A 23,031-nucleotide genomic window follows, 5' to 3' on the forward strand; every position below is an offset into this window, starting at 1 on the left:
ACCGGAGCGCTGACCGCGGAGCCGCGTCCTGCGCTTACGGCACCGCTGCGCTGCCGGCGGTGGGGTACCTGCCCCATGCCAGCCCCTGCCCGCACAAAGTTTTATCTCCTACGTTTCAGACCTTCTCCCACCGCCCACCTGAGCCCGGCGGGGAGGCGCGTCCCCGCTGCCGCTGCTACAGCCGGCCCCGGGCACTGCGGAGCCGGAGCGCTGCCGCGGCAGCGCCCGCCGCGCTGGAGCTGCGGGGGCAGACCCGGCGCTTGCCGTGGTGGCCCCGAGCAGGGCGGCCGGGGAGGCGCGGCCGGGGAGCGGCGGCAGCCGCGCTTACCTCTGTCCAGCGTGAGCGGCTGGACCGCTGTCAGTGTCGCCATGTCTGCGGCGGGGCTGGAGCCCGAGTGACGCGCGGCTCCAGCACCGGCGTGGAGTGCGGGGAAGGGCGGGGAGGAGGCTGGCAGGGAGAGGGGGCGGAGGAGGAGGGTGGCTCCGTGGGAGGAGGAGGCGAGCGGGGCGGAGAAGGTGCCCAAGGGTGGGCGGCTCATCGCACACGGGCCGCCGCGATGCTGCGGGCGCAGAGCGGCCCGGCGCGGCCCGGCGCGGGCTGCCGGCATCGCTGCGCTGCAGGAGCTGGGCCTGGCGCGGAGCGGCCCCCGCCTCACCGCGCTCGCCTCGGGACAGAGACCGGGGACCGCGGAGATCGCGGCAGCCCGGGCTGTGCTCGGGGGGCGTCTCGCTGCCGGTCCCGCCGCCTCGGGGATGCCGCAGCTGCCGGCGGAGGAAGAGAGAAGGGCGAGGGCGGGAGCTCCGCAGCGCCGCGGGGCGGGGAGGACCGGCGGGGCCGGATCCGGCGGCCCGGCCTCGCCTGGCCGGGGGCGGTGGGCCGGGCCGGGCCTGGGCAGCGGTGCGGGGCGCGGTGTGCCTGGGTGAGGCCGTGCGCCGAAGGCTCCCTGCGGGGAAGGAAAATCTACGCCCGGAGCCGGGACGGGTGATTCCTGGCATTGTGCAGGGGCGTGGATTAAGGGACATATCATGTATCCACCCTTTGGATGGACCAAGACGTTGGCCTCATCAGCCCAGCTATCACCTCTTTTCTAAGTGCTATGTGCGGCCGGCCATCCTTAAGAAAGCCAGCACAAACACCAGCTCTCCACTGCGAGGGGCTGGTCACACTTGGCGGCCGCCTCTTGTAGGTCAGCTGCTGCTTGTGTGAGCATAGGGGTCTCTGTTAAAGACATCCACGAAGGTGGAATTTCACTGGAGTTCTGCGAGGTTTGTCAGCAGCCTTCTGGTTTTTCTACTCTTGTCGTCCACAAGAAGAGAAAGGAACGTGGTTAGCTGCCATCCAAGAAAGATGTGACATTGTGGCACAGCTCCACTGAGTTTCTGCTGCCTTCTCTTTGGTGGACGATGGTGTAGAGGAATAAATGACTGAGTGAAGAATGGTCTATTTAACTTTCCCTGTGTAGCAATTGTGCACCTTAGGCTCGTTTGGAATGCTGAGATAAAGGGCAAGGTAGCATTTTTCTCCTCATCCGCTATTTTGTCTGTACCACAGAGGACTTGAAAGTACAGTAATTCAAGGTTGCTCATGAATAAAAGCTTTCAGCTGCAAAGGTATTTAAGCACTAGTATAGCGAATTAGGGAAGCTGTGGAAAAATTGCCATTAAAAGTTTCCAGAGCAGATTAAAAATACATTTTGCTGTTTTAAAATTAGAGGAGTTTAAATAATGTATATATGAGCCACCCACTTCTGATAAACTGAATTCAGCACAAATTTATCTAATTAACAATAAAGATTAGCATATTTGGTTATCTTAGCAAGAAGATGTTTCAATTAGCTAAAATATGAAAAGTTGAGAAATAGTTCCTGGCAAACAGTTTTTAAAATCAAAATTAACATCAGGATTGTTATTATGCAAATTTTATGTACTCACGTAGCAGCTGGGTTGACATAAAGTGTAATAGCTCCTCTTAAGTAGTCACGTTACTGTATATTAGATTCATAGTCCCGAATAGAGAAGAAATAAACATTTGGAGCTATAACAACCTAATGTGACAACATTCATGCAATTATGACACTTAAAAAACTTTATTAAAGATATAGAAGTGTGTTCAAATAAAATTAAGAGCAAGATGCCAAGTAAATTAGCAAGTTGCTTTCCATATAGGACTTCATAACCCTCAGACCTGCTTTCTTACTGTCTTGCAAACAGACATTTTGAAGCAAAATGCTGTCATAACAATGCTTTCTCTACCAAAAAATGTGTAGCATTAATGCCATGAGCAGGGTGCCTGTGGAAAGCAGTAAGGTCCTTCTGGGTTTATCTTTTATTTACTGCTGGTCAGATTTTGTGTGTTTCAGGGACTAATTGGCACTTAGATAAGAGACTTGAATAGAAGTTTGAAAAGCACTCAAGGAAGATGAAAAGCACCATTTACTGAAATTAAACTTTTTCTAATCAGCATAGCTGTATAGTTAGTTCCCAAGAATGTTAAAGACCTAGATGAGGAACACTTTAGGCAGCTGAACTTTTGCAGAAAATTGCAGAAGTTGTACAGCTGAAATTAGCAACTGGAGAAGAGGTGGAATGAGGCAGTAGCTCTTGCTTTGCTAACTCCCAGGAGCAATGGAGGACACTAATAGCAAAAGTCAGCAGTCAAAAAAAAAATGAGTACCAGGCAGCCTGCTGTTTTAAAAGGTAAACCTTAGAAGGTTTTTGGACAGATACAACTGGTCTGACTCTTCAGTCTTGTTGTTTCCTTGGACTGTATTGGAGCTTTTAATTCAATAGCACATGCTGTTTACTGAACCAATGAAATTAGACTGAATCAACAGATTTTATATTTGCTACGTGGACTATAAACTAACACTTCTCTAACAGATAGTTCAGTGGTCAGGTGCCAGTGAACAAGACTGTTGCTAATAAGGTGCCTGTAGACTTTTTATAGCTAAATTTTTAAACTAAATTTAGCATTTTTTTTTTCAAATATCTAAAATGTGTTCATAAAGGCTTCCATGGCTATGCTTTTAGATAATACAGATTTTATTATATAAAATAAAAAAGAAAAAATACATGAAAGTGGGTAAACTGTGAAAGATGGTGTCCAGAGGGGCTGAGAAAGGACCTGGGCAGCCTGTTCTTGCTGTGACATTAGCCTGGCTTTAAGCAAGAGATTAGACTGGATAATTTTCAGATCCTTTTCAACATAAATTATTCTGTGGTTCTCTAATAAAGTCTCTAAATCACTAGTAAGAATTATCTGAATAGCTGGATTCAATTGCTAGATTTTAAAAAATAATGTGTTTTAATGCTGCTGCAAGCGAGCGTTGAAGAATGCAGTGGTTACTTCAGGACTGGAGATGGTTTTCGGTACGGATGTTCTTATGTAGCCCATTCAGTATAAGTTCTTTTTGGGATGTTGCCAGAAGGACAACACAATCCTTGAATATATAAATGAAGAATGGCAAACACAAATAGGGAAATTATCTTTCTTCTGTATGTAGCATCCATGAAGCAACTGACTGGAATACTGTGTCCAGATGTGATGTCTGTCTTTCAAGGTAGAAAATCAGTTTTCACAGGAGGTTGAAGGATCTTAAAAAAAGTTTATCAAAGAAAAGGGATAAGAAGGAAATGAATCACTGTATGTAGGAAGAGGCATAATATTGGAGGGATTTAAAGTCTTTAAACTTATAGTCTTATGACATAAGGTAAATCCCATGACCGGTAGTTTAACAAGCACAGCCTTGTTAAGTAAGATGTGCTTTTCTAGATCTTAGGGCAATATAGGGATCAATTACTTGTGATTGTTTGCAATCTTACCAAAAATCAGAGGTCGTTATAAATAGTTTGATCAAACTTCTAAAGAAAATAAAATGACAGCATTATTCAGGAGGCTACGTGAGATAATGAGTATGATCTGTTACTCTCATGACTTTTATGACCCTTTGTCTTCCCTCAAGAATTGGTGCTACGTGGGCCAGAGAATTATTTCTATGCAGCACAGTGCAATGCAATGTGGAAAAACCCAGCACCACTCTGAATGCACTCAGTGGCTGCCAGGGTAGCACATCTAAGCTTTGCATGGGGTAATTCATAGAATCAAGCAATGATTTTGTGTTGTAAAGGACCCTAAAAATTAAGCTAGTTTCCACCGCCTCCCCTCCATGGTGAGGGTCATCTTCCAGTAAAGCAGGTTGCTTAAAGCCCCATACACCCTAGTCTTGAACATTTCAGGGATGGAGCACCCACGTTTCTGGGCAACTTTTTTCCAGTGTCTTAAATATTCTCGTAGTGAACAAATTTTTTCTAATATCTAATCTAAATCTTCTCTCTTTCAGTTTGTGCCTTGCACTTCAGCACAGCTGAAAGCAGAGATTACAGGAGTGTTGTAATGTGTCGTGAATGCTCAGAAGACTGAGGATTTTTGTTTCTCACAAGTACAGTTCATTTTGTCCCAGGAGAGCCATGTCATCTCAAATAATATTTCAGGTGAGCTGGATGCACAGCTACCATGGATGCACAGCTGTGTATAGTTCAGTATTTTTCCACTGTACTACCCTGTACCACAGAACTGCACTTCCCTACAGGACTCATTTTACATTCTAATATTGTGTAATGGGTTACTTTTTGTAGATTGTGCAATTACTGTTTTTTTTCCCAAACACTGAAATCAATTTGGCCATTTTTTCTTTCCAGTTTTGCTAAAGATTTAATTGAAGTTGACAACAGGGAGAACAGGGTCAAGCTTTGCCAAAATTCTTCTTGGGCTACATTGAAATTCAGGTGGAGGGTCTGCTCTGTCTGGTGAGTTTCCACCTGTAATCTATAGAATCCTGTAAGTGGATGTAGCCTCTTAAAAAATAATTACTGCAAAAGCTAAGAAAAGCAGACCTGTTGCTGGTAGGCGTACGTTTGCTGTTGGGAAAAGTGGGTTGTGCCTTGGTGGGCACAGTCCCCCCTTTCTTTTAGGCAGGGAAGCAGTTTAAAAGCCGTTACAAATCAGACCTTCAATCTGTTATTACCCTTGGATACACTGAAATCTGAAACCCGAATCCCTTTTTTACTCTGACTTTACTTATTTTGTCTGTTTTTAAGAATGAGATCATCATTTTGTCAGTACTGAGGACCTTTGAGAAAAGTGAAAATTATCCTTTGGGCAACCGGAGACATCTTTAGTTAGTTAGTTTAATGCCAGTAAAATATTCACCTGCAAGCACTGTTCCTGTAGTGGAAACATGCCCATAATGAATGAATTCACATAGGGTTTGTAGTTATTTGAACAACTGAACAAAAGAATTGATTTGCTCTCCTCAGAGACCAGCATAATGAATTATCCACCTATGCTCTTTGTCCAGTCTATTAATATGCATTTGAATAGAATTTTTGGATCAATGTGATTTCTTAACAAGAAGCTTTTGAATGGGAAAATCCCCAAACCTACAAATAAGTAGACTTGTCCAAAGAAATATGTTTAGTGATTGTGCTTCACTGGGTTTCTCACTGTTTTCCTCAAAACTTCCCTATATATGGAATGACAGAGAAAGAATATGTAGCTGTGAAATAGATACTTACCTTTAAAAAATGTAAAATTGAAGAACATGTAATTTAAAAAAGTTTTAAAATTATCAGTGATGAACTAATAGTGATAGTTACCAGAAGGTGCATAGTCAACTATGGAGGCATAAGAAAAAAAGTAAGTGCAAGGACAAAGCACACTTGCATAAAATTGCCACAGCTAATTAATTCTGGAGCATGAACAGTGCAACAGATAACATTATGTATCATAGATATTATCTATCATATATCATATCTGTCTTGTATTTCCTGAAACTTAGTCCTGTGTTAATTTTCATGGGAGATCAGTGACATTATGATATGCATATGAAAATGGGTGGGACCTGATTGCAAGGAGTTATTGTAATTAACACTGATTTTAGTATACTCAGTAAGTACCTTTTTTTTGAAGTCATAAAAATTAAAATATGATTAAGAAGCCCTTTTGGGATCTAGAGTGCATTTTCACATTTTAATTGGGAAGTGTAAGAAAGCAAGCTGCTTCTAAAAATGTTGTGTGTACAGCCTGTGAGTCAGGAGAGGTTTAGGTTGGATATCAGGAAAAAGATTTTCACCCAGAGTGTGGCTGGGCACTGGAACAGCCTCCCCAGGGCAATGGTCACAGGACCAAGACAGAGTCAAGAAGTGTTTGGACAATGCTCTGGGGTACATGTGTGACTCTTGGGGTGTCCTGTGCAGGGCCAGAGTTGGACTCAATGGTCCTGAGAGATCTCTTCCAACTTAGCATATTCTATGATTCTACTTAAGTACATCTGGGAACCAGAATGTCAGGGTGACTGATTATTCCTGTTGAGAATATAACTTTTTCTTCAGAAGGAAGGAGCAACAAGGGGAAATATGGTTAAGTTTCCTTAGTCTGAGAAGTAGTTTGATGGGCATCTCTGCACCTCCAATCAGCATCACTTCAGAGCTGATTTGTGTGACATTGTGATCTTTCTCACTGCAATGCAGTCATGCTCACTTGGCAAGTTACTCTATTTCCTTCATTTGCATCCCAGAGGCAAAAACAGCTCCAGGACCTGTTTGGGTTTTAAATGCATACAGATGCTGATAAGACTAGGTATAGTCCCAGTAAACTTGTTTGTCTAGAGGCAGTTTGAAGTCTTAGTTCCTGAGCTGGAGAGTCTGCAAGACTAGTCTGGCAAACATCTGGGTGTACTCTATCTTTGCTGTCATTCCAGTTAATTAGTGTGAGAGCATGTGCCTGAGTGAGTTCAGAATCTAATTAAATGACATATACAGTATTTTCTTCCTGGAATGCCTTCAGGAAAGTATATACAGATTTAAGGTTCTTGACTAATTTTTTGAGAACTTTTAGTATTCAGAAGAGCACTTCCTCTTGGCAGTATACCGAAGCCTTGAAGAGGGATTTTTCACAAGAGCATGTTGTGATAGGACAAGGGAGAATGGCTTCAACCTGAAAGTTTAGAGTAGATATAAGAAAGAATTTCTTTACTGTGAAGGTGGTGAGCCACAGGCACTGGTTGCCCAGAAAAGCTGTGGCTGCCCCATCCCTGGGAGTGTTCAGGGCCAGGCTGGATGGGGCTTTGAGCAACCTGATCTAGTGGGAGGTGTCCGTGCCCATGCCAGGGGCTGCGTGAGGTGGAACCAGATGAGATAAAGGTCCCTTCCAACCTATTCCATTCCATAATTCTATGATTCTATACTAACTAATAGTATTATCCAACACATGCTGTTGTTCCTCTGCTCATAGCCCTCAGATGACATCATTCTGGTAAATTTGCTCTTCATTCACATTCAAAGCCATCAACTTTGCTTTCAAGTTGACCCATGTTCTTTTCCAGGCCAGAGACTAAATTCTCAATTTTTTTCACTGTAATGACTGCAGCACTGTCAAACGTTTATATCTAACTTTTTAATGAAAAACTATTTGAACAAATAGACAATACTGTTGGGATTAACACCAGGTCATAGGAGTCTTCTGCCCTGGTTTCTCCACAGCCTCTGATGACGAACAAGGTTCATCTTAGCAGCACTCTTGTCACATCAGCATCTGTCATCAAACAATGAGCCTCCAGTTTTTCTCCAGGTCTCTTTTAGTGCCTGCCCTGATGGTCTAGACTATCTCTCACCTAGGCAGTGCTGCTATGAGCCTGTAAGTGCTTCATATTGAAGCTCTGTTTCATGGTCCCATCTCTCTTCACTGGCTTAAGAAACCACCTTTTGTTGCATGGCTTTGCCTAGCTGAGCAAATTCCCTTCAAGGGCAGGTAGTTAATCGTGCTTGACAAGCAGCCCTTAGAGGCAGTGGCTCTGACTATAGTGACTGATGGGTAGTTGCCAGTTAGCTCCTGATAATTGATGTGAGGGTGTGAACACAGCGACCAGGTCAGGTTTTTACCTTGTGATCTGTTCCCTGCAGAGGCACAGTAATGTAAGACTATCCCCAACCAAGGCCTTCTGCTTTACCAGAGAGTGAGATCGTAGGGTGAGGGGGAGAAATCATCAGAGAAAAAACATATCCTGGCTTGATTCTACTCAGCTTATTTTTTCTGAGTCCAGCTTTGTCCTTTGATTTCAGTAATACCTTTTTTTTTTGTTGATATTTGGTTGTTGTTTTTTGGTTTTTTTGGTTGGTTGGTTTTGTTTTTGTTTGTTTTTTGTTTTGGTTTGGTTTTTTTGCACAATGTCCACTAGTACCCTGGTCAGTATATGCACTCATGTACTGAATTGCCCTAGATGCACTGAGGATCTGCACAAAGGGGTTGATTGCTAAGGTAATAAACTTAGTTTAAAATCAGTGAAGATACAGCACTGATTTTATGGTAGGGGAATGGATCCTCACAATCCTCAAAAGAATTAATCTGAGGAAAGGCAGAAGTACTGCTGATATTTATTGTCAACTTTCTTTACAGGGAAAATTCATACACTGAGAGCAAGTCTTTCAAATCCTGCTCCTGTCTAGCACCTTTCCTGCACTTACTCCTGCATTTCACTCATCTTCACCAGTGCAATACATTTAGTTTTCCCATCCAGGATCCTCACCACTTGATATACCCACTGAATTTTCTGGTAACTGCCAGTGAGTACTGGAGGTGCACTGTTGAAATCATGTCAGGATAAGGTCCCACATACAATGACATGCAGCTACAAGAATCCTGGGCCAGCCTAATACTATTATTAATAGTATTAATGTTAAGGCCTACCACTACAGTTCCTCCTATTGTCTTGATAGCTGCTCTTATCACTTGGTATCTTACGTGCTAGGAGAGACAGAAAGACTCAGACATAAGTCTGAGTGACCAGAATGAGTTTGTGTCCAGCAACTTTTACCTCCTGTCTCCAGATCCAGTTTGTCTGTGCCAGGTAGAGAATGTCCCCTTATTTTCCCCACTGCTCTGAGCTACTAACCAGAATGGAGCATGAGACCTGTACAATGTCTGTCATTATAAAGACTGAACTAAATTAGCTTTGCTGAAGCCAGGAGAACTCCATAAGGTTTAACATTTCTGTGTCACATTCTCCAGTGCCGTGTGTGAAACCTGCGTGGGCAGTCAGGCTTTGACTTGATTGTGCATCATTAAGAAAATGTCGGTGGATTTCAGATGGGGAGAACTGGGTATTGGAACACCAAACAGCTCAGAAACACACCAAGGACAATAGCAAGAGAAGGGCACTGATATACCAGCAGACTGTGGGATAGGTATTTGCTTGACTTGTCATTTTTTCTTTTGTTCTCTTCCTGCAAAAGGTCTCAATTTTGCAGCTAACTAAATTTTTTTCCTTCTGAAGTGAAACTAAACAGACTATTTTTAACTTGAGTTCTCTGGCAGCAAGAAGGGAGACTCTTTATCTCATGTACGGGCCAGCAAGGGTTTTAAAGCCTATTTTCTTTTTTCCCCCTCCTGTAGATACCTGTGGATTCTTAGTATCCATGCAAAAAAAAATCTGGATCTGTTTTCCTAGGCTGTGAAGGATTTCAAAACTGTCTTAATGTAAAACTAATGAACTTGCCTGTACTTCAGGATATTTCCAAGAGAACAGGACTATTATGAACGACTACTATTATTTAAGAAGTACAGGGGATTTCAGGATCTTGATTCCCATTGTTCTTCTGGTTCAGGATTAGAAATATAAGGTGTGGTGCTGAAAAGATCTCCACCTCTATATCCAGACCTTGCAACACCATCTGCCATCAATTATGTGTGCTTTACACTTTCATTCTGTGTAGATGTTGGAGGAGAAGCTTTTCCCCAAACACTGCTCATCTTCCAGGCCAACAAAGTACTACTGTACTTAATGCCTGTGTTGGTATTTCTGATAAAAGGTAAAGGCTATTTACATCCATAAATCTACTATCACATATTCATTTGAGTATTTAAGTGAATTTTGTGCTGTGAGACTGGCCTGCTAAGGGACTTTCTTAATATCAAGTGCAAAAAATGCTTTTTAACTGTGTTTCTATGGAATTCAACCCCTGAGAAATTAAGTCTAAAACTACTCTCAGTGATATATGCCAGAATTGAATCTTCGTGTACAACAAATGAATTGCAGTGAGCCGTGAAGGATATTTTAGGATCCAGTGCTGCCAGATACTGAGCTGCCCTAATTCTCTCAAAAGTTGAATAGGGAAATGCCTCTGTGGAGAACTCCTGGGCTTTTGAACTTGCATTATTCAAAGCTACTTCTCCAGTTCCCACATAAAAATACAAACTGCATGGAGTGCAGCAAAACAAAATACAATGGCCATTATTTTCCAAGCTTGCTGAACAAAACAGAATTGTGGATAAGTAACGAGGAACAGCTAGCCTTTATGCTGAGCATAGCAAGAACTATTTGAGACATAATTTATCAATTGCATTAATTAGTTTTCAGGGTTAATGTTATTATTCATGGATTAGATTAACATCCACAAGGACAGAAGAACTGAAGAAATCCAAGAGATTAGGCAAAACAAAGATGTGTTTTGCCCATCAGTGGGTTGATAAATATTTCAGTACAGAAATGGTCAATATTCTAGTGCAAAGCAAAACTGCAAGTGTTGAGAATTTCTTGGATAAGGCTTCCATCACCAGCTGTTAGGCATTTTAAAGGCATTACTTCATTTTCCACTAACCACAAAACAAATTGTGGCTGGCACAGGAAAGCTTTCTAGCTTTGCATCACTGAGAATTCAAAAAAGAGAAAAATGATTGTTTTCTTCAGACCAAAATGAATGTTGTGGACTGTGTTTAAGACCAGCTTCAATTATCAAAAAAACTGGAATTTAAATATTTCTATCAGTGCAATATCAGGAAACTTCAGGCATTAAATGATATTCAGTAGGGGTTTGGTTTCATTTCTATCAAACAACATAAACAAAGATGGGCACATTCCAGATTATAGATGTAGCGATTTAAAAGAGAAAGTGTTCCCAACCCCATTTTTATGAAGACAATTTTCCTAATATAGAGTAGTAATTTCAGGGAGTGGGATTACAAATCAGCTAGAAAACTGGCCTTGTTGCTTAGATTTGGGCAGAATATAATTATTGTAAAGCTTTAGAGAACAGATGGCCAGAGATTTCAGAATTGATAAACACCAGCTTTCTGCTTTGGACTGGTCGGTGTTAGGCCTAGAGGTCACATTCAGGCTGCTCTGAGTTTTCCTGCAATGTCTGAATGTAGCAGGACTCTTCAGCCTCTCAGGGCTCCCTGTAAGGATCCACCCTTGGTCACTCAGCAATCCAGTGGGGTACCATGGCCCTCTGGTTACTGGAAGCACTAGTGCACAGGGCTCCAGCTTGACCAGCAAAGGGGTGGGACAGCTGTACCAGCAGGAGTTTTGCTTACTTTGGGCCTTTGCTCCTATTGGTTATCTTGACTGTTGGCATCACTGTGTCAGTGATAGATTGTGCTTGATTACAACTTTCTGATTACTCTTTTTTTTTTTTTCCCTGAAAAATATTTAAGGATCAAGAAACACCAAATGAATCCAAAAGGGCTTTTTAAAATTTTGGGTGAAGACAGACTTAAAATATGGCAGGAGAGATCAATAGTGGAGGATGTTTCAATGGAAGCCAATTCTTCAGAACTACTTCCTTTCCTTTTAGTCCTCTCCAGACGCAGTGGAGCTTCAGCTTAGCCAACTGCTGCAACATTTCAGGCTGTCAGACTTTGGGATAGATCAAAAAACATGAATTGTACTGCTGTCTTCACATACCTTATGGGAAACAAGGAATGTCTATGTGAACTGCTATGTCTTTCATCTTGTCAGCACTCCGACAAGGTTCTGCAAATTTGGGATTGCTTGGGGAAAAGTTGAGCAAAGGCTTAAGAATATTTGGAAGTAAAGGGGTCGCTCGGGGTTTATTCTGAAAGTGTGTGAGTAATTTCTGATGCTTCGCAGAGGAATAAAGAGAGGTATCTTATGACCTGTAACAGCAAAAATTGCAAGAAAATACTTATGGGTCTTTCTCTAGTTATCTTGGGAGTGCCTCTTAGCAATACATGTATTCACAATCTTGGGCAGTAGCAGACTGACATACACCTTTAAAACATATTTGGTATTTGTAGCCTTTTAACACTGGATGACATGTACTAACATGCAGCTTGCAATAGCAGCTACCTGAATTGGTGTGTTTTCTCTCATGCTACAATGTTTTTTTCCACAGGCAGGACAGATTAATCAAAATCAGAAGTTTTAGTCATTGCTCCCTTTAGCCACTTACAGGATTAGAAAAGACAGCAACAAAGATATCAGTTATTAAACCATAATTTACATTATGGTGTCCAGAATAGCTAACTTTAAAGAAAATTCCATTTGTTTTTCAGTAACACACAACATAATTTATACATTGCATTTGAGGTATGTGAACTTCAGTGATAAGTTAACATAAATATTCAGCATTTGAGTCAGGAGTCCCAGCAAAGGAACAAACTTTGTCCTTATCTTTCACTGCCTGTAATAATTTCTCCTTGCTAGGTGAGTGACTGTTGCTATTCTTGGTGATTGGCAGAGCAGTCTGTGAAGCTGAGTGTCAGCAAAATGACATGAATTATATTATCACCTCTCCCTTTCTTATAGACTGCTTCATCAATTGTATCTTAGTTTTGAATGTTGTTATTAGGCCTGATGTTCTTCTAATCTTGAAGAAAAGGGTATTTTTTACTTTGACACACTATATAATAATGTCTTCTCCCTTAATACAGGGAGATTATAAAAAATTCTTCAAAATATATTTATATAAGTAATAACAGTTATTTCTTGAAAAAGTTATTACTTTTCTTCCTTTTAACATGTGATGGTATATTGCTGCAATTTTTCTTTCTTCCAGTCATTCACCCCTTTGCAACCTCAGACTGTCTGGATCTGATCCTAATTCATTGCATCTCATTTACTGAATAGGTCCTCAAAGTCCCACCAAATTATTATACTCCTAATCTTTATGTTGAAAAAAAATGGAGGACTTGATAGATGAAATTAAGAAGAACTTAACTGTTCACATAATTGAAATCTTAACTGTTTTATCTGGTATCAGCATCAACTGTTTTATCAAAGTATCAGCATCCCAGGTCTTTTCATAGGATGACCATGATACTGATGTTAATGTTTTTTTCTCACTCCAGGGCTCATTTTCAGGTGTTAGCTACACCTTGCTTTTTTTTTCATTAATCTGCAATGTGGCATCAAACCTGGTTTGCAATATATGTTGTGATCTACATATGCTGGAATACCTGAGTTTTGTGAAGCTTAATGGAGGTTTTGTACAGCTCCCAAGGTTACATTCATTCAATAATCAGTAGCTGACTGCTGGAGAGTTTTTATAGTCCTGAGGCCACCAGCATCGTCCTCTGCCCAAACTTTCAATGTCCCTGCTGTCACCTCATGCTTATGTTCCTATGCTCTACAATATTTTAATATAAAAAGTAGTTCATCCCCTACAGTAACTATTTGTTGCTGTCATCTTTACAGAAACATATGAAAAATATATGAGAATATTTTATCACACATTTAATTTATTAAAAATAATACTGATTTTCATTTACTACTTTCTAACTTTTCCTTAGCATTCAATATGGCTTACTTTTAGGATCAAAGTTACTGCTTTTCCTTTTCTAGTCAGTTCTGGAAGTTTGGTAGCTTTACCTTTTCTGTATTCATTGCACTTAGGTCCTTCTAAGTCCTGACTGGCAATTCAGTTCTTTTTATGAAGGAGCAAAACATCATCTCCTCACTGGTCCTATTTCTATTATTTTCTCATAACAAGTTAACATAACAATTATTCTAGTGGTTTTAATATTTTGTATTTCAAATGAATGCTTCATTGGACTAATCCATTACCAAAGTATTTAATTTTTAAAATTAAAGGGAGTAGTAATATAAAACCTCTTGATGCTGCCTCTATTTAACATTCAGATCCTGCCTGATCGTTTCCTGGCAGAATTTATTATAATAGTAAAAGTAAGTGGCTTTTGAAATGTAATTTCTAATACAATCAAAACAAAGTAACAAACATCTGAAAGGAACATTCTGATTCTGAGGGAATTTGCTGATAAGAGGATGAGTGTTATGTATCCTTGCAAGGCCCTGAAAAAATTGCTAGTAAGATTGTCTTCTCTTGAATGCATCCAAATTTTGTGTTCCATCAGACATTTATCACTTTTAAAACTAATGTAATAAAGAACATCAGTTCACCACTGAGAAGTTGAAGCAGTATGTGTTTAAAAAGGAAATATTATCAGCTGTATTCTGAAATATATAAAAATCCAGTTTTACCCGTTGCTATATTTACTGACACATTGCCAATGAAATTTTATCTTATTGATCTAAATGTGATAAGAACGAGTAAAGCATTTTTGAGGGTTCTGAGAGTACCTCTCAGCTTAGATATTTGTAGATGGCAGGAAGATTTTGAAACCCTGACTCATCATTTGAGGATGGTTACATTCAAGTACATATGACAATTTTTCTGGGCATTTATTAAATGACATAGGTGTAGGGAGATATTGAAAAAGTAAGAAAATTACAGCCTGAAAAATATTCCAGGCTGGAGCTTTTCAGCTCTGTTCCCAGCCGATAAGCTGGTCCAGCTCAAGGCTAAGGAGAATTTCTCCCAGGGTGATATCTTGGTCAAAATAAAAAGGAATTAATAACAAGATTGAACACCTGTTGTGGTGTGTGACCAGGCCCTGGGAATGGGGTGTCTTCTCTCTGAACCAATCACCTTTTCTCTACTCTTGGAATTGCGAGTCATGCTATAAAACCAAGTGTGTTTCTGAATAAACTGGTCTCTTTCTTTCTATCATGAAAGATGACCATGTAGCTGTGCATCTTATTTCTGCTGCAATTAAAGGGTTAAAACCCCTTTCCACGGCGACACATAGGTGCTTGACAATGGTCCTCAAAGGAAAAAAAGCCCCAGTGTTGTTTTTTCAGATAATTTTCTTCCTGAGAATTGCATGAAGCTCACAGGTTTGGCAGTTGTTTGTGGGAAGTGTTAAGCTTTCCTTTTCTTCCTTTTTAATATATTATTTTACTCAGTTTTTTACAGGCTAATCTTGCTACCCTTTAAAAAAATGTTTCTAAGACTTACTAAGAGTAATGCAACTGAAAAAGAAAAGATATCAAAACTCAAGTTAGTACATGATTTACAGATCAGCAGAAAAAAAAAATCTTGCAGGTCTCTTGAAGACCATTCCTTGAAGTTTAAGAAGCATGGTTAAATAGAAACAGGTGCTGGAGAATGGATGTATCTGCAGATGATTTAAGTAGTTACTATCATGAATCTTCTCTGAAATTAAGAAGTCCAAGAGGTACAAGTCAGGAAAAATGTATTTAGAGAAGGAGAGAGGAGACAAAGGAAATTATATGCATGGTTGGCATGACCACTGGGTAAGAAAATAAAATTACTTCTCCAGATAGGAAGAGATTTATTAGGACTGTAGCTGTCTGTCAGATGAGAACCTGATTGCGTAAATGAAAGTTCAAACAGTGAAAAGTACAGTGTTGAATTATTTAACAAAAACCATGGTGACACAGAGCAAGATGAGACTCTGCATGAAACAATAGTAAAGGTAACATAGCTGGAGCCTTCTGAATATCTCTTTCCAGTAGGAAAAATAGATGTGTACATACACACAGTTGCATGGAATAGCTGAATATACCATACAGTCTGTTTTATTAAAATAATTGCTGTTACTATATTTAATACAGTAAATGAAAAAGAAATTTGGAAATGCTGGTCCTGAGATGTGTAAGTAGCAAAATACCCTCAGAAAATGATGTGGGCATGTTTCTCCTCCATTCAGCAATGGTGAGGACACAGATTGGACTGTTGTGTCCAGTTCTGGGCTTCCTAGTAAGAGATATGGAGATATATGGAGATACTGGAGAGAGTCCAGTGAAGGATCACTATGATTAAAGGACTGGAGCATCTCTCCTACAAGGGAAAGGCTGAGTCTGCTCAGCCTGAAGAAAAGGCAGTTCAAAGGAAACTATTGACAATGGAAGGATGTAAAGAGGTGAAACCAGAGGGTTTTTCAGTGATTTCTGGTGACAAAATCAGAGACAAACTGAAACACAAGAGGTTCCCTCTGAACATCAGGAAACAGTCCTCTCCTGTGAGGATGACAGCACTGGAACAGGCTGCCCAGAGGGATTGTGTACTCTCCTTCCTTAGAGATATTCAAAAGCCGCCTGGAGAGGGTCCTGGGCAACCATCTCTGGGTGGAACTGATTGAGCAGGATGCTGGATCAGGTGTCCCCCACATGTCCCTTCCAACTTCAACCAGCCTGTGATTCTACCAGTTAAGCACAGGTATAGGTGCATATCTGTTTTGCATATATTCCCCTGTAGATTGTGTTATTAGAACTGGTAGTGCCAGTTTGACTAGTTTTGCACTGCTGAGGACACAAAGGGCACTCTAGGGAAGACATCACAGCTGGTAGTCATGAATTATGAAATGGATGAAGTGTAATTTAATGCATACACTAGGAGAGTTTTGAAGGACATTTACATGTGATTACATGAGAGAGCACGTAAGAGGAAAGATGTGTGATATCTTTAACTTTCTAAGCAGGGCAAATCAAAAAATTATATTACATAATAATTAAAACATTGCATTAGAAGACATCTGTTTAAAAAAAAAATTCTTCATACAGCCAACTGTCTCATTGATTTGTCATCTAACCTTTAAATAACTACAAATGATATTTTCAGCAATAGGCTTTTGAAGTCCATAAGGCCCTCGGAAACCATGGCAATTTTCCTGAACTGTGAAAGAGACACACCTACCTATCTGTCTGATTAACAGCTATTTGCATGTCTAATTTGTCTTGCATTGTGCTGGGATTTCACTCTGCTGGAGTGGTAAAGGGTCGAAACTAACTGTGTTTTCGATGAAAGATTTTTAAAGCTGGTCCGGCAACTCAATTAAATTCTCTCAGCTTCTGGGAAATAGGCTCAGTCTGATCCCAAAAGCTCCATTTCAATCTTTTGATTAGCAGAGCACCTCTTGGCTAGCAAATTAAGCCACCATGTAGCAAACTTTGCATTCTGACTCATAAAAGATCTTTGCAAGTATCAGTAGCAAGCTTCGGAATAAATCCTTCCTTCAGGTTTTTTGTCACTTTTTTTTTTAACCCAATAAGGATTTAGCATAGCAAGACATTTTGTACACAGAATGAGTTGTTTGATGGAGATCATTTCTTATAGGACATAACTATTTTGCTATATCTGGTCAGCACTAGAAAGGTTAGTTTTCAATGTCTGTTTTTTTTCCATTTGTGGTACAGGACAACTTCAAATCTGCTGACCTGATTAGTGCCAGGAGACCTGAATACTGCACAGCAGACTTGTGCCATGGGCCACACTATTTATGGCACAGTGTTTAGAAATTTAACAGCATCAAACACAATAAAATAATATAATGAACACAATCAAAGGTGAATGCTGTATGACTGAAAAATTGGCAGACATAATTAAATACAGGCAGATTCCTGCCTGCTTCTTTTAAATCATATGGAAAAAATACATTTCTGCTTAAAAAAACTCCTCTTCATTGCAAATCCAAGGACAACTGCAAGTTCTGAGTAACAGAGAATGAAACAGTTCTATAGATAAACAGCTTAATTAATATTTATTTAATGGAGGAAGAGTAAAGTAGTAAATGAAAAAAAGAAGCTACTCTTGAAAATAAAGCACTAGTTTTGTGCTGGGAGTTATGAATTTCATTAATTTCCTGGCAGGATTTTATTTTTGTAGTAATCATTTTTACTCATGAGTGGGTGGCTCTTAAGATGAATAGCTGAAACAATTTAACTGAGAACCTTAGATCTGTGGAAATTTCAATTGTACACTGTAGAAGAATTTGACAACGAGCAAGAGTTCACTAAAAGTGCTGTTTTGACACACAATGCCTTTGAATTCAGGATAGTCAAGTTTTCTTATGTAGTGAGTGACTTGTTCCAAAGCAAAAACTAGATAAAAATCACATGAAGGTGGTAGTCTAGTACAGGTTAGCTGCTTTTGATGCTGTAATTCTTTATAATAATTGTCTTTGCTGACCTGTGTGTTAAGGAAGATGGGGATGTGGTCTATCACGAGTAGTGATGTGAGCCATCAGCTTATGCATTCATGTTGGGTGACTGCAATAGGAAAATGGTAGCCAAGGGAGAAGAAAAAATGAAACACACAGGCAAAAAAGTATGACATATACTCCCACTTAGAGCACCTTAATCTCCTGTTTCAGAGGCTGGAATGATCTTTTAATAGTAGATGTGTCAGGTGGACAGGTGCTAATAATAAGACCCTAGACCACTGGGTCAGCCATACTGGACATACTTGTGTGCTGCCAAACTAAATACAAGGGAGCAGGAAAGCAGCCTTGTCTTCTAGGCCTCCAGGAGAGACAGAGGAGTTTCCCATAACTTGTTCAGAGGTTCTTCTGGTCTTCATTTCCCATATTGCGTATAATCATCCTTTCTTTTTATGGGTTCCTACTTCACAATCACAATATTTTTAAAATATAGCTGATGATTTAAAAATCCTCATCACAGGAAAAAAAACAAACAAAACCAACAGACTAAATAATTTTTCTTACTTTTTGTTTTTCTCTTAAAATTCAACAGCCATAATATATTTCTTATGTCTTCTTTTTTTCAGAGTATCCCTTATGCTTTTGCTTTATATTTTCTCTGGCCTATTTATTGTTCACTGCTTTCAAGATCTAACTGTGTTTGTATCAGCATTAAACAGGTAAGAATGATGGAATTTATTATATGATCTGTCCATGCTGTTTCCTTAAACCTTTCTCTCTGTCCTTTACGTCCTCAGTTAATAGGAGACCAAAGACTTCTGATTCTCTACTAGAAGTGCATCCTGGTGATGCACTACATAGACTACTGCACACACATAGCAGTACTATGCTATTTGTAATAAGTTTGTGAGAGTTGCTTTCCCAGATGCTATGTTGACCTTTCTTGGTTCTCAGAAATTGATGAGAAAGACCCAGGGAGGATAGGTCATGAGTATGATGCTCAGAGTAGGCAAAGTTGGTCTTTTGTGACCAGCAGTGTTCTCTTCATATGCCATGCCTAAAACAGAGCTCAACTTAAAATTGTGAAGTGAAGGGAATATCTCATCTCAGTGAAGATTTTGTTCTGAGATACAGGTGTTTTTATCACTTGCTATTCTGCAGTAGCTGTTTTGGTGCTGGTGCTTCTTGAATATAAATATAAGAACACTGGTTTACATGGGTTTCTTAATGAATAGAGATACTCCCCTTGTAATGTAAGTGATCGCTCATATAGTACTGGCTACATCATCTGAAACTGCTTGCAGACATGTTACACCCAAGACCTTAGGTTATGAGATTCAAAACAGAACTCAGTTAAATGGAAAAGCACAAAAATAAAAAGCAAAAAGGATTTGAGGTTCCTAAGAGATGATTAACAATGGGTTTGATTTGTGACAATGCAAACTGGGGAAATCTGTGAAACCAAAATTTTTTTTGAAGTTCAATCTAAGATCTAAAACCAGAGAAGAAATTCTTTATCTGAGAAATCTCTGTTTTCACTAAAGGAATGCAACAATTTTGTGCTTACTGGACATTCTGCAAGAGAATTAATTAAATAGTTTGGAAGACTGATAGTTTGACATGCAGATAACTTGGCAGAGACAGAATTTTTAAATGAGCTCCGTATTTGCAGTCACAGAAATAAAGTGAAAGCCATTAAATCTGATTGTCAGAAGAAGTCAAAAATAAGATGTAGTAATTTTCTGATAGTAATTTGGGCCCTCCTGAACTCACAGTAGAAACTGAATTAAAGTGGTAATTGCCATCCTTGAAAATGATCCAAAACAGTCAGATATTTGAAGCACAAGAGAAAGATATATTGTGACTGTCTGAGGCAAACACTGGCATATGACACACCTTTGTGCCCTTTAATCTGTATGATTAAAGATTCTTATAATTTGAGATAAAGTCATGAATGTTATTGTGGTGGAGCAAGAAATTTCATGCAAAATTTTAAATTTCCTCCATTTATATATTTTTATAGCCCCATATGAATTTATGATCCATGGTGTTCCTTTCTTAGGAACTTCCAGACCCAGAAGTAAGAAAATGCTATCTCTGAACAAAGCAACTTCTATTATTTCAGGGATCTGTGTAACATTATCATTCTTTTGGAGCTTTTCACTCTGAAACAATATTCAGAGGTTCTTGATATTAAATAACTTGATGGGTCCAGGTCATTAAAAGGATTTCTAGTTGAGATAGAAGCACCCAACCGTTTGGAACCTGAAAAAATGTGCCTGTATCATTATAGATTTGTCTAGATAAATGGATGAATAAACATTTCTTGCATGGTAGTGCAACTTAGCAGCAGTGCAGCTTCTCCCTTTAGTACATTATCAAGGTGTTCCTCGTGGTTGTACTTCCTACCTAGGCTGATGCCATAACAGTACCTTAGATTGAAAATATTCCCTGAACAGCCAAATAAAGGGAGATTTGCTGCCCTGAATGAGCACTGCTTAAAATGCTTTTCTTCCACATGCAAGCTGAGGAGGGTCATAACTGAGCTTAATGGGAGTCTTTCTATGGGTATACTCTGCCAGCTGAAAAAAAATATGTAAGGGAAATTTTAGGAACTAGTAGGCACTTTGCTGATAGCCTTCTTGAACTTCTCATCTCTGCATCACCTAGAGAGTTCCACTTTCCTTTCTTGTTTCAATGAGAGAACAGAAGGATCTTGATTGAGTTATAAAACCTTGCAGCTCTACATCTGTGTGGCAGAGCTTGAGGGCTTTAAAAGATAATGTTAACTTGAGGTGCTTGAAGTAGAAATACCAATTGTTTCATTTTCTTTTAACTTCAAAATAAATGAATGTCATTTAGTCAATTCCCTTTCAACACTCCTTGTATCATTACTACATCATATAATCTTCTGTGAAAAGACTGAGATTTTTTTTATTTGTATTGTCATGTTTGAAATTCTTTCTTTCAGCCAGGGAAAGAAACTTCAGTACTTTCTTGTTTGTTTATTTTGCAGAAACTTGCTATTCTGATAAACTTTTATCATGATGCCAGAGATCACCTAAGGGTTATCTTAGCACTGCAAATATATTCCGTTGCTTGAGTATTGGTAAAATAAACTATAGAAACAGCAGAATGAAGTAACTCAAAATATTTTTGAGTGAAATATACTATTCTGGCCTTGAATTTTATTATTAAAATACCCAGATGTATGAGTCTGCCACTTTTGCATAAATCCCACAGAACAGTGACAACAATAAATGCATTAGACTTGCATTTCAGCCTCCACCCTACATTAGCTACCAAAATTCTTTTTTGAATTTGTGCTACTGCTTCTGTCTAAACATTCCCTTCATTAACTCTGTACTTGATATCTTCATGCTGAAACAGCTAAAGCTGTTCATGGAAAGCCTCCACGATGAAACATGAATAGATTTTGAAGGAGAAAATCTGTTACAGTTCCATTTTCTCTTTTTCCAGCTGAGAAGATCTACAAGCAGTACTCGTTGGTGCTATTACAGATGTCTAGGTTCAAAACAGTCTATCTTGCTTTTCCTGCTTTTCTGCCTTATAATTTTTTTTTACTAACTTGTATTCCTGCATGAACAATAGTGATACTGAGGATGCAAAATGTTTTCTGCTTTAAAGCCTGATTTCACATAATGATTTCGTGACTCATTAGCTCTTGAGTTGTAATTTTCTATTTCTGATTTCTAGGCAAAGAAGAATCTTGTCAGTCTGGGTTGAAGCAGCTCAATTATTTTTGAGTGAAGACTATGTATAACAAAATACTGTCCCAAAATATAAAAGTGCTTCTAGTTTTCAACAGATACTTCTGGAGGGAGACTAATATCCTATCACAGTGTGAGTGGTAACTATATAAGACTGTTTAAAATACAGACATAAGCTTTAGTTTGGGGTTCTTTAGCAAAACTGGACATACCCACCTAAGGAGTATTACAGTTGAGAGGTATGTGAAGCAAGGTGAGCAATGAAATACCTGCTTCCCCAGCTAACTATAATTTCATCATGCTGCTCTACAGAGCTGGGTGAAAGGATTCTTTGTGTTGTTACTATTGTGTGTAACAGAAAGAGCCAAACCAAAACAGAATAAACTCCAACTCCCTTCGTCCCCACCACCACCACGACCTATATTTCAGTTCAATGGGATTGTTAGGAAACTTGAAAATGAGACTAACAAAAATCAAGAGGGTCAATTTTTGCTGATGAGTGTTTAGAACTCATGAGTGACTCAGAAGAAATTAACCACTGCAGCTCTATTCCAGAGAAATTTTTAGAAGATATTGTTTGAACCTGAAAAATATTTCTGCTATGCTGTTCTCATAAAATAAGGCAAAAAGCATAAAAAATTAGAAAATTATAAACTCAAATAGGGCATCTTGCCTTTTTTTTTCTGATGACCTTAAATAAAATTTTTCACACATTCATTTCTGCAAGAAAGAACAGGGACCGAATGCAGCATAGGAGTTTATAACTGGGACAAATAAGTCACCAGCAAAACATAATATACAAGAATTAGAAAAAAAAGAAGAATTTATATGACTGAATAGAAATTAAGTCAGTTTGCATTGCTTTTCTTTTTATTAGTTATTTGAGAAAATATTCTCATATAATTTCTATATTACTTTTCTTCCAAGTCTTTCTGGACAATGGAGAAATAAGCCAGGGCTATTTTAAAAATTTTGATTTGGTTTCTTCTTTAATGGTGCATCATATTTAAAATATCCACTGAATTACATTAAAATGGCAATATTTTTTAAAAAGTGATTATACTGTTAACTTTAGAGAAAAATACATTTTTAAGGCTCGAGTTTTGATAATTCTGTGTATAAGCAGCAGCAATATCAAAAAAGCAAACCACTCCATCATTAGAAACACTTCAAGAATTCAAATGAAAAAATCTGCGTCTCAAAGTTTAAAATAATTTTTAAATTAAAATAAACGAAAATATAATT

At 39.1% G+C, this 23,031-nt stretch overlaps 2 protein-coding genes across 4 annotated transcripts in view; one reads left to right on the forward strand and one right to left on the reverse strand.

Annotated features, from left to right (window-relative positions):
- LIN7A (lin-7 cell polarity scaffold A) overlaps positions 1-623 on the reverse strand; it is a 46,088-nt gene extending 45,465 nt beyond the window's left edge. For both annotated transcript variants that reach the window (XM_088164995.1, XM_014888713.2), the window contains exon 1: positions 329-623. In XM_088164995.1, the coding sequence (XP_088021121.1) occupies positions 329-608 (280 nt within the window). In that variant the 5' untranslated portion in view covers positions 609-623. The remainder of the gene's footprint in view (positions 1-328) is intronic.
- A 272-nt stretch (positions 624-895) lies between these two features.
- The window catches only part of ACSS3 (acyl-CoA synthetase short chain family member 3), a 104,987-nt gene continuing 82,851 nt past the window's right edge, over positions 896-23,031 (forward strand). Inside the window, exons 1-3 of one of the 2 annotated variants that reach the window (XM_088165009.1) lie at positions 896-1,510; positions 4,341-4,491; positions 18,682-18,774. In XM_088165009.1, the coding sequence (XP_088021135.1) occupies positions 18,692-18,774 (83 nt within the window). In that variant the 5' untranslated portion in view covers positions 896-1,510; positions 4,341-4,491; positions 18,682-18,691. The remainder of the gene's footprint in view (positions 1,511-4,340; positions 4,492-18,681; positions 18,775-23,031) is intronic. The other variant, XM_088165010.1, reaches the window with a different exon arrangement.

Source organism: Sturnus vulgaris, chromosome 5 (genome assembly GCF_052056855.1).
Source record: "Sturnus vulgaris isolate bStuVul1 chromosome 5, bStuVul1.hap1, whole genome shotgun sequence".
NCBI classification, from domain to species: Eukaryota; Metazoa; Chordata; class Aves; order Passeriformes; family Sturnidae; genus Sturnus; species Sturnus vulgaris.